The 12,014-nt window shown below is 38.5% G+C and overlaps 1 protein-coding gene across 4 annotated transcripts in view; it reads right to left on the bottom strand.

The window, feature by feature from the left end:
• Positions 1-1,898: 1,898 nt before the first annotated feature.
• The window catches only part of cacna2d2a (calcium channel, voltage-dependent, alpha 2/delta subunit 2a), a 269,412-nt gene continuing 259,296 nt past the window's right edge, over positions 1,899-12,014 (bottom strand). For all 4 annotated transcript variants that reach the window (XM_047346803.1, XM_047346805.1, XM_047346804.1 and 1 more), the window contains one exon: positions 1,899-9,019. In XM_047346803.1, the coding sequence (XP_047202759.1) occupies positions 8,897-9,019 (123 nt within the window). In that variant the 3' untranslated portion in view covers positions 1,899-8,896. The remainder of the gene's footprint in view (positions 9,020-12,014) is intronic.

Below are 12,014 nucleotides of genomic sequence, written 5' to 3'. Positions count from 1 at the left end.
AGCCTACCTTTATCGTTGTTATTGACATTTTCTGTTTCTTGATAAATTATTGATAGTATTTTATTTCCCAGCACTGCCTATGACTTCACTTCACTTAAACTCGGACTGAAAATGTTGAATTTGACCTGGGTAAACCTCTGTTTACAGGCATGAAGGTTTATTAGTTTTTTGAAAATGTTTCCCTTTTTCCTTCTTGTTTAGTTTTAACTTATATTGACCGTTTTCTTAAATTTCTGGTATCTGACAAAAAAGAGAATTACATAAACTACTTTTTTAAATGTAACCCTAGGTGAGCCGGGTCAAAAAAATTAATAAACCTTTATAATCCTCATCAGTTCAGTATCATGGCTTTATTATGGAAACACTGAAACAAATAAAAAAATATTTTTTCCCCTTGAGAAATGTATCTTAAACTTACATTTTGTGATATAATGACATACTATTCAAATTATTTTGAGCATTGTCCTGTACTATGCATCCAAGGATCAATTGTACTCCCAGTGAACACCTGACAGCCCCTACTATCATTCTGTTGTTGACCCATAAAATTATAAATGGTTACCTAAAGCTGGCAAATGATTGGTTGTAATTTTACATTTACCTCATACATTATTTTGAAACATACATCTTTACCACTGATATTCACTGTGTGATAGTAGTTACTTCCTAGGTTTATGCCTGTTTTCTCTAATCAAAATGCCTGCAGTGAAACATTCTAACAACACATCTTCGTGGATTACCTGAAATGGAGACCATGTAAGCAACATCTTACCTGAGCTAAGCAGACAAACCACCAGACTGTTGCTTAATGGCCTAAAGTCCTTTTTTCGGATTAAAGTAAGTTTGCATTTCACTTGGAAGTCAAGATCCCAGAGTCTGTAGGAGGAGTTTGGAGGCACAGAATCCAGGTTGCTTGAGGTCCACTGTGAAGTCTCCAAAGTCAGTGATAATCATTTTATTTGCTTATTTTTGTCCACTGTGTTTATCAAGTCCAAAGTCAGTAAGGAAAATACCAGGACATTTCAGAGGACACCATGCCTCTCTTTGCTGACAGGATTTATGCAGATGCTGAAATTTTATTTTCCAGTAGGACTTGGCATCCTCCCAATTCGGAAAGTACCAATGTTTGGTTTATGGTATCACTGTACTTAATTGGCCAGCAAACAGGTCTCACCTAAACCCCAAGGAGCACAGACTCCAGACATCAAGGAACTGTGTCCCGCAACGTTTAAATGTGTGTGTGCATCAACACACCTGAATGAAATGTTTAGGTCTTTAGTAGAGCTCTCTAGAACTTGACTTGATGCTGAGGAGACAATTCCGACATTTAGTGTGTTGGACCAGAGACATATCTAAACTTTGTAGGGCACTGGCCCTTGAGGACTGGGGACTCGGTGGCACAACTAGAGTAAAGGATACAGAAGTGGCTCCTACACTTGGAAATATTAAAATTTTATTCCATTGTGATTTTATAATGTAAGGTGTACTCACAAAAAGCACATTTAGCCTTAAAACTAACCTTCACCAAACACATCAGTTTAACGATTAGGCTTTTAGCCTGTTTTGAGTGGTCATCTTTTAAATAATCTACTGGTGGACAGTGCTAAAGGGAGATAACAGAAGTAAAGGTTCTACTAGGATTTTAACTGGGATAGCTGGATTCAGAGTCCAGAGCCCCAACCCTTGCTCAAAGGAAATCTCTCCAGACTAGACATATTTAGGTCTGAATCGACCCTTGAAGTTAAATAAACAGTCAGATGCTGCTTGCTTCTTGTGTGTGCATCCAATTGTCTCATTGCAACTGCATCCATAAAGCTGCATTTACAGGCACTGAACATTTGTGGCCCACATTTGTGACTACATCTTCTGAAAATTAACAAACACGCCACACAGTTAGATGAAGTGAAAAATATGAACATTATTTAATAACTGATTCTCTGTAATAAACAATTTGAAAATATTTTACAAGGAGTCACAGACACAATATTTTACAAATTTTGCCCTCTTCTTCTTTTTTTATTTTTTTAAGCTTCATCTGTACAAAAGAATGGAGCGACATGGACCAGTGCCCAAAGAAAGGAGCTAAACCTTCCACACGCACAAACCTCCACGCTCACACACACGTACAATAAGTAAAACAAAAACAGAAAATAAATAAACAAAAAAAATAATAATAAAACCATTTCGACATCAGATCTCAGACTTATCAACAGTGCTGTATTCCTATAAATTTTTTTAAACGTCACTTTAACTTTGACTGAATTAACTCTTTTTTTTTCCTCTAAATGTTGCTGTTTTTTCACACTCTTGTCAAACATGGTCACATAGCACCAGACTACAGACTACAGAATCACATACGCACGTCTTTCCCACAGAGACGCACCAACACAAAGACAGCGAGGGTCGCGGGGGGGACGCCCTTTATGAAAACATTGCTTGATGTCTTTAAGCTGACCCCTCCCTCTCATCCCCAAGCTGGTCCAATTTTAATATATTTTTTCTTTCTTTTTTTACTTTTTTGTTTTTGGCAAAAAGAAATCTGTCAAACTGGAGAAATCAGATACATGTGTCCCGTCAGGATGCACGCCAACATGGTGCTGCAGGATACGTCCGTGATCCTAAGCTTAACAGGCCCCCGCTGCTCTGTGGAGACCCACTCCCTGAGCTCACTTTTGACATCCCACCTGCTCACAGAAACAAGGTTCCTATGCAGTCTCAAGAAAAAGCTGCAAAATTATGGGATGTGTTGATCATTGTCCATGTCTGCAATAAGACAATGAAGCAAGGAAAATGCTAGTTTCCAGACTTCATTCCTTATACCATTATTTGAAGTAAAAAAAAAAAAGAATTATATTTAAATATTATTATTATTATTATGTTATATTTATGGTGGGTAAAAATAAGTACTGAACATCTCAACCATTTTCTGACTAAATATTTTTCTCATCGCTCTATTGACATGAAGTTTGCAACAGATGTCAGTAAGAATCCAATTAATCCACACATACAAATAAATGAACACAAATGAATTAATAAATAATGTAAGAAACCTGGAATGTCACAGCGTCTACATGTTGATGACTATAAAGAAATCCTGCCCCCTGTTGGTGCAAATTAATATTAGCTGGGATAAGCCTAACTAATGGTCTTTTAAAAGGTTTTCTCATTACCATAGTATTGTACAAGAAGAATCCCATGATGCAAAGAGCGCTCTCAAGACATTCTTAGCTTTATTGTAGCAAAATATACTAAAGGTACTGGTTACTGCTGTATTTCCAAACTTCTACAATATCCCATTCAGCACCATAAGAGCCATGATTAATAAGTAGAAAGAAAATCATTTAATCAAACATCAATCATTACCATGTGCTCCTCACCAGGTTTCTCACAGAGGAGATAAAAGAATAATCAGAAGCACTGACCAAAAGACAAGAATTATTCACAAAGAGCTTCTGAAAGACCTAGAATTAGCAGGTACAGTTGTTTCAGTTGTTTCTCTATTTATGCTCCCTTCACAAGACTCCACTGCTAAAGAAAACATATGTTGAAGCTTGTATAAAATTTGTTGTGTAACATTTGGCAAAGTTAATAAAATTCTGGGAGAAAAGAGTCTGCCAAGATGAGACAAAAATTCACTCTCTTCAGTAGACCAACAATAAAGTTTGTTAGCATATGGTTTTGACAGACTTCATATAACTGAAGGAGGGTTGAATGAAGAAATGTCCGTCTGAAGATGAAATTATGGATTTTTCAGAAAGACAATGACCCCAAACACAGTCACGAGCACATGAGATTAGTCTCAGAAAAAAAAATAAGGCAGGCAGAATGACCTAGTCAATCACCCGAGTCCAACTGAAATCTATAGAACAAACCGAAGATGAGCGGGCATAGAAGAGGGCTGCAGAACCTTCAAGATCTGAAGTCAGTTTGTGTAGAAGAGTGGATCAAAATCATACCCAAGCAATGCATGCGGCAGTTTTGCGATGTCTTGACGCTTTCAATGCCAACAAAAGTAAGGCCTTGTTCGTTATAAATGTATTAAACACGTTTTAGCAAGAATGTTCTATACTTATTTCCTGTGCTATTCATTTTTGTATGTGTGGATTATTTGGGTTCTTATTGTCATCCAGAGAGAATGTCAGGTCAATAGTTCAATTAGAACAACATATTTACTGAGAAAAATGCTTTTAATACTTATTCTCCTTTTTATGTTTGATTTGCCACGATTCAACATGGGTATTTGTCTAAGTTCATTGACGTGTTACAAAGAACCAGCAAATAAAGGAACATTCATTCACTAAATAAATTGGGCAATTTTACTGCTTTTTTGGCCTCAAGACCTCATCCTTGGACCTCAAGAAGGTAGCACAGATTAGAATCTGTGCATTAAAGAATCTGGATTTAGTAAATAATAATGTAGTCCAGATCTAACTACTCCAAGTTTAAATAGATTTTCAAATGTTGCTAATCTAAGATAGTCCAGGTGCCCAAAAAGCCTTAAAAAGCCAGAATCCAAATTCTGTATTATGTTGTTTAATGATTTGGGGAATTCGAGGTTAAGGTTTTGTACTCAAATGTTCGAAGGTTGCAAAAAAACACCAGAAAAATCCATAAATCAAGGTCTGGAAAAGTATGGAAATTTTGAAATCAGTTGGAACCCTGCAGAAAACTCCTAGGAACTGACGTCCCAGCCCTTCGTCCACCCACCTGTTCAACATCTCCCCAAATGGGTCCAAATAAGTGTCATTACCAGGTCTGCTTACAGGTGTGTGTGCAAAAATGTCTCAGTGCAGGTGCACAAAGTATAGGTTTTCATATTTAGTGTACGGATCCTGGAAAGAGAGGAAGTAGAAGGAGGTACATTTCCACAGGCACGTGTTTAGCGTTCATTTACAAACAGTTGAAATAGGGAATTACAGACAGAATTAATGGCACAGGACAGAGACAAACAAATGCCAGAAAAGTAAAACTGCATCAAATTGGAAAGACACTTCTTTAAATTTAGCTCCTTTACCAGTCTCTTTTTTTGTGTTTTCTCAGATTTACAAAGAGCTGAGCTGCAGTTACTGTGCCAGCATGATTTGTCACATGACATTGTACCAACGACTGTACAAAGTGTGTGGTTAAGGTTCAAACTGTTGCGTGACTCATTCCCACCTGAGCTATTCAGCAGGATCTGAGTGGGTGTGAACATCCAAGGTCAGGGGCTTTAAAAATAGGAAATCTCCCACCTGCACTCGAGCATTGTTAATGCAGACATGCATCGATCAACAATTCATCAGGAAAAAAAAAACTGAGCTCAGAGCCCCTTAATGCATAACACTAAGAAAAGTCTGCAGAGGGAGTATTTTAGAATCAGTTAGGATTTCCATGAGAAACAGGGTTTAAGTGGGGAATCAAAGCTCCTCACTGAATAACACTAAGGCATTTAAAGAAGCGTTTATAACTCTTTTGCACTAATAAACTACACATTCTTCTTCTCCTCTGTATTAACATTTAAATAGAGTGGCACCTACAGTTCTGGTCAGAGGTTAACATAAACATATGGTCTGTGTGGATCTCTTGAATTTAATTTCTAATAGATTTTTTTTCCTGTATTTATTTCTTCCACATGTGGACAAGTTGCCTCTCAACCATTAACAAGGTCCAGACATAATCCTGGTTGGATATGTGACCACTCCTCTTGGCAGAATTGGTAGAACTATATATAAACAGTTGGTTTCGTGGCACAGATCCAGGTTTTAAGCATAGACTACACATTTTCAAAGGACAGAGGTGGATGCTATTTCAGAAACTGGTCTGCTTCATCCATTGAAAAACAAGTTCTGATGTGTGTTTGGGATCGTCTTTGAAACATCAATATGTTTCCAAGTTATCAGTGATCTAGCTGTTCATTGTTGTTGCTGATGTGAACAATGCTAATGTACTGGATTACAGTAAGATGTAAGGTAGTCCCGCTACCTGATTGTTGCATGATGTCTCCATCATTACGCTTCAATTTTGGTAAATTGTTTTGAGGTTTGATAGCTTTTCCTTGACTGTGCAAAAATACTTCCTGTCATTGAGGCCAAAAAGCTCACTCTTGGTTATGTCTGACCAGAAAATGTTTCCTCCTGAAGACATTTGTGTCTTCAAGCTTGAGGGTTTTCATTTTGGAGCTCGGGATTCTTTCAGTCCATGCGGATGTAAAACTTGCTAGCAGCGACATTGGTGTTGCATATTCAAGATTATGATAGGCTTGAGCTTTGGTGGTTCCTGTGTTGTTCTTGAAATTACTAGCAAATTTCTTTCATCTAAGAGAGACTGTTTTGGTCAGATGTAGGGCTGCACAGTACAAGGAAAACATGACATCCGGACATTCTAGTTGAATATTTAAATGATTTTCAATGCTATCGATTGCGACTAACCAACATTTTCCTCACAGCTCCCTTGCTTTTCCATCATCATTATGTCCACATTTCTCTCTCCGAGCTTTAGCATCTTGGTCAATAAGATCTAGATCAAAAGTGAGCAAAAAGGACAGTGATAGTCCATCCAAATGGCTACTTATTTTAATGACAAGAAGAGACTGAATACATAGCATCCAACATCGCATGCAGTCAGTCTTTTGCTATTAAGATTTTGCACACATTGATATTTCAATGACAACTGAGATTAAATACATTGAAACTTGGAACTCGATCCCAAACACACATCAAAGCTAGTTTTGGAAGGGTTACTGCTTTCTGAATCGGGTTCCCAAAGTCAACCATGTTGAAAATTGTCGTCTATGTTTAAAAGTCAAGATTATTGCAGAAAACCAATACATTTAAATGAACTCCACCAACGTTGACAAGAAGAGTGGTCCATTTCCAGCCAGAAGCTTGTACAAATATTACGTTTATCCAAATAAAACATTTGAGCCTGTGTGTAAAATTTGGACCATGTGTGGAGAAGTGAAGATCAGCAATACATTTAAGCTTGAGCATGCGATTCTTATTTGTTCAGCGTCACTGAAGTTGTATGTCGTGTAATGATTCTAGGAACGATTCAAATGTGTCAGTAAAATGCCACATTTAATATGACAATAAAACCCATTGTAACTACATGTAAACTCATGACCAGAACTTTATAGGTGGATCCTTTTGTTTATTTCTCCACCACAACACTGGATTTTCTCTGCTGCAACACTGAAACAGTAAGAAACAGTTGTGCTAACTCAAATATCACCGCCACACCCAAACACGGCAACATCATCGACGATCCTTTCGAGGGCTTTCAAAACAAATGCACATACGCGCACACACACAAACACACACAAACCAGGCAGAACGATAGCAGTCAGGTGGCCCTAAGAACACACTATGGCCAGTTAAGTTGCTGTATATCGATAGTGTATCATAGCTCTATACATGGTTTTGTAAAGGAACTGTATAGTAATCCCCATGTGACGGCAGACAGGAGGCTCTGGAGGGGGAAAGGACATTAAGCGGAGCCGGTCAGCGTGGTGGCTCAGTGTAAAGCTAATTCTACAGCGTCAACCGACAGATTCAGTCTCCTGTAGCGTCCAAAGCCTCAAACATGGGTACTATACAGTTACTTCACTCTTATACAGCCAAAACAAAGTGCGTAAAGGCACTATGAAACAGAGTGGCTCCTAAACGTGGGAGTCTGAAATAATAATAATAATTATTATAAAGAAAATTAACACATGGCAATGGTTAAAGAACAAACTGTGACTACTACTGTACGTGATCACCATAATTAGTGGCCCCTTCTTCACCACAGAAAATAACAATAAGCCCCTAACCCCCAGCAGCAGATGGTTTTACAGATTGAACAGTGTCAGTCAAAAGTAAAATCAAACATGACTGGCCCCTCCCAAAGAAAGGCTTTGAGTCAGACACAACCACATACACACTGCAACAACTGTGATTCGGAGCATTGGTGAAGTACTTTTTCTTTAAGAGGTGAGATTTTTCTCTTCTTTTTTTCGAGGTCAGAATGGTTCGATTGATCGTAAAAGAGAGTAATACCTCACAACATCAACAATGTTCCTGCAGCAACCGAACGCGGATTCAGATTTTACAGCCAAGGTTCTGCGAGCCAGAAAGCTCTAGCACTGACAAACTATCATGAACACTTTAAGAAAAATGTGATTTTCCGTCATGTAATTACAATAATACTCTCTAGTGGACTTCTGTTAGTTAGAGCTGCACAAAGTGAATCAGAACTCAGCTGCTGTGAATCTAAATCTGGTTTCCTCTTTGTGTTTTTGGCAAAAAAAAAAATAAGACCACGTGAAAATATATCTCATTTTGGCAAGTAGATATAGCGCATTTTAGGTTAACACTTAACTTTCTTTTCAAATTAAATCCTAAGCATACAGCGTGTTTGGAATACTCATCACTTTAGCAGGTAATACTTGACATTTTGAATACTTGTTTTTTTTTTCTTGTTATCTATGGTGGTATAACTGGCTGGATGGTCCACAGCCTTACGAGAGGCAGATGGTGAGACTCTGAGATGAAGGAGAAGAAGAAGTCCGGCCGTTGGAGGAGGAGGGCAGACAGGCAGCCTCAAATCTCCAGTCTATGTCAGGATCTCTCCCTTTTCTAGATAATGGTGGTATTTGGATAAGAAGGGGGTTGTTTTCTCTTTTCTGGGGTGCTTTGATGGTCCTGCACCAACAGCTCGGCCTGTAGATGTAGGTTAAGCGGGCTGAGGAAAAAAACATCCAGTGTCCGAGCTGGGTGGTGCTGCACTCCGGGGCTTCCAGCTAACTGTGACGTGAAGTCCCGTAATTAACTATGACTAAAACAACAGCAGGACACAGGTAAGGAGGACAGGAGATGGGGGTGGGGGGCAAATTTTAAGGTAAGGAAGCGAGGATGAAGAGAGCTGGAGTAGAATGAAGTTAATGTAACAGAGAGTGATCATGGGGGCTGAGAGCTGGATAAAGCAGGAGCAGCTGAATGAGCAGCAGGGTGTAGAGGGGCGGACGGAAGGAGTGACCTCTTCCACAGTCTGATGTGTTCTCCTGCAAAAGGACAAAAAATATATCAGACTTACACATCTTTTATATTCCAAAATACTGAATGTAAATATAAAACAGTTCCTTATTATGGCCTGAAGTAAGTGCTTTTCATTAGTGGGCCAATTTTGACCAAATTAGCTGGACTAATCTTCAGAAATTACCTCTCCCTTTTCCTTGCATGTTTGAGATTTGTATGTGAATCTATTTAATCAACATTTCCGTTAATTACTTTCAAGTTGACATTTATGAAAAGTGTTCAGGGAGAAGTACTGTTATGAACAAGTCAGCTACTTAATAATACATCTATAAAAAACGCTGAGTGAGGCAATGTGTGAATACAGCATCAAATCCTACTATTTTGAAAAGTGGCTAATATAAACAAACCTCTGCGTCATATATTTTTACCCCCCAAAAACAGGAAGTCATACACTCACTGGCCACTTTATTAAGTACACCTTACTAGTACCAGATTGGACCCCCCTTTGCCTTCAGAACTACCTTAATCATCCGTGGCATAGATTCAACAAGGTACTGCAACCCTTCCTCAGAGTTTGGTCCATATTGACCTGATAGCATCACACAGATGCTACAGATTTGTCAGCTGCACATTCATGATGCGAATCTCCCGTTCCGCCACATCCCAAAGTTGCTCTATTGGATTGAGATCTGGTGACTGTGGAGGTCATTTGAGTTCAGTGAACTCATTGTCATGTTCAAGAAACCAGTCTGAGATGATTCGTGCTTTATGACATGGCGCATTATCCTGCTGGAAGTAACCATCAGAAGATGGGTACACTGTGGTCGTAAAGGGATGAACATGGTCAGCAACAATACTCAAGTAGACTGTGGCATTGACACGATGCTCAATTGGTACTAAGGGGCCCGAAGTGTGCCAAGAAAATATCCCCTACACCATTACACAACCACCACCACTAGCCTGAACCGTTGATACAAGGCAGGATGGATCCATGCTTTCATGTTGTTGATGGCAAATTCTGACCCTACCATCCGAATGTCGCAGCAGAAATCGAGACTAATCAGACCAGGCAACGTTTTCCAATCTTCTATTGTCTAATTTTGTTGAGCCTGTGTGAATTGTAGCCTCAGTTTCCTGTTCTTAGCTGACAGGAGTGGCACCCGGTGGGGTCTTCTGCTGCTGTAGCCCATCCGCCTCAAGGTTTGACGTGTTGTGCGTCAGAGATGGTTTTCTGCATGCCTTGGTTGTAACGGGTGGTTATTTGAGTTACTGTTGCTTTTCTATCAGCTCGAACCAGTCTGGCCATTCTCCTCTGACCTCTGGCATCAACAAGGCATTTGCGACCACAGAACTGCCGCTCACTGGATATTTTCTGTTTTTTGGACCATTCTCTGTAAACTCTAGAGATGGTAGTGCGTGAAAATCCCAGTAGATCAGCAGTTTCTGAAATACTCAGACCAGCCCGTTTGGCACCAACAACCATGCCATGTTCAAAGTCACTTAAATCACCTTTCTTCCCCATTCTGATGCTCGGTTTGAACTGCAGCAGATCGTCTTCACCATGTCTACATGTCTAAATGCATTGAGTTGCTGCCAATTTTTGCGTTAACCAGCAGTTCGACAGGTGTACCTAATAAAGTGGCCGGTGAGTGTGGATTACTAGTCAAACGTTTCTTGAGACTTTGATCAACATAAAACAGTAAATTATAAATGAAAAAATGCCTTAAAATAATTTTTTAGGAGTTGTTTGGGGGTTTCAATAATTTTGGCCGCAGCACTTAAAAAAACAATTATTTCTGAACTTGGGTTTATTTGCCCTGCTAACATGTATTTAAATTAAAGGATTGTCAAACATTTTCTGTGATATTATACTACTGCAACAAAAGTAGTACCTTAAGGCTTTTTTTTTTTTTATATTTACCATGGGAGCAAATAAATAAGCCTAAGTACATCTGTTGTTTTAGTGCTGTAGACCCACATCACAGATTCATTTTCCTAAGTGCTGACAAATTTCTTTAACAACTTTTACTTTTGACTATTCAACCGTAACCGATATATTCCTTTTCCTCAGGAAATGCTGTGTTATTATGCATAAAGTAGCTTTCATTAGACCGACTGATGTGTGGTGACATTCTGACACCTACACCTTGATTAGCAAGAAAAAACATGAAAGTAAATCCTGTTTAAATATATAAGGTGTAAATGCAAAACTGTTTCATCTCTCTTTTCAGTCAGCAGAACTTTGTTAGGATTTTACTCAAGCCTGGATCAAGACCTGGGAAGATGAGATACCTGCCAAGGTACGCATCCTGAACGATCTGATGGATTGTACCTCAATTCCTATCAGTGACTTCATTAGTTATTGTTGTTTTTAAATTTATTTCTCTATTCTTAAAGCGGAAGAGTGGGTGGTCTTTAAGCGTCCCACAGTGCATGATTGAAAATATGCTAAAAGAATGAGGCCAGCTTTAGCTTACACCGTTTTTTAATGTGTTCTGTTCAATCACATGTCAACACATGTACTTCCTTTAGAGGAGACAGCTTACATAATTTCTTTTACAATTAAGTTGTCAACTGAACCTATAACAAAGGGATTTCATAGTTGTCAGAAACCTTTAAACACAGGTTATCATGATAAAACATAATTGTTGCTTTAAATATTGCTTATTTTCTGGAACATGTGAACTTGGCTCTGCTGTTTGTATCATGGATTTTTAGGGACTATTTTCATCTGTGGATTCATACACATTTGGGACAAAAAAAGCATATTTGCAGTAGGAGACTGCATGCTTTCTTGGATCAAATTAAGCTAGTGTGTTGAGGAAATAATTAATCAGCTGGTTATTTACATGATTTTGTTACGAAGTAATAAGATGTACAGTTTTATATTCCAATAATGGATTTTTTTAATTTTCCAAATATATTATTGTCTGGCTGTCCTTAATAACCCAGTACAAATGCAGTAAAACTAGCAGACTGAATAAATCTTAACTGTGGAAATGAATGACATCTGAAACTCTT

This window comes from Girardinichthys multiradiatus, chromosome 20, assembly GCF_021462225.1.
Source record: "Girardinichthys multiradiatus isolate DD_20200921_A chromosome 20, DD_fGirMul_XY1, whole genome shotgun sequence".
Classification (NCBI taxonomy): Eukaryota; Metazoa; Chordata; class Actinopteri; order Cyprinodontiformes; family Goodeidae; genus Girardinichthys; species Girardinichthys multiradiatus.
The sequence above is the reverse complement of the archived record's forward strand: the minus strand, read 5'-3'. Positions and strand labels throughout refer to the sequence as shown.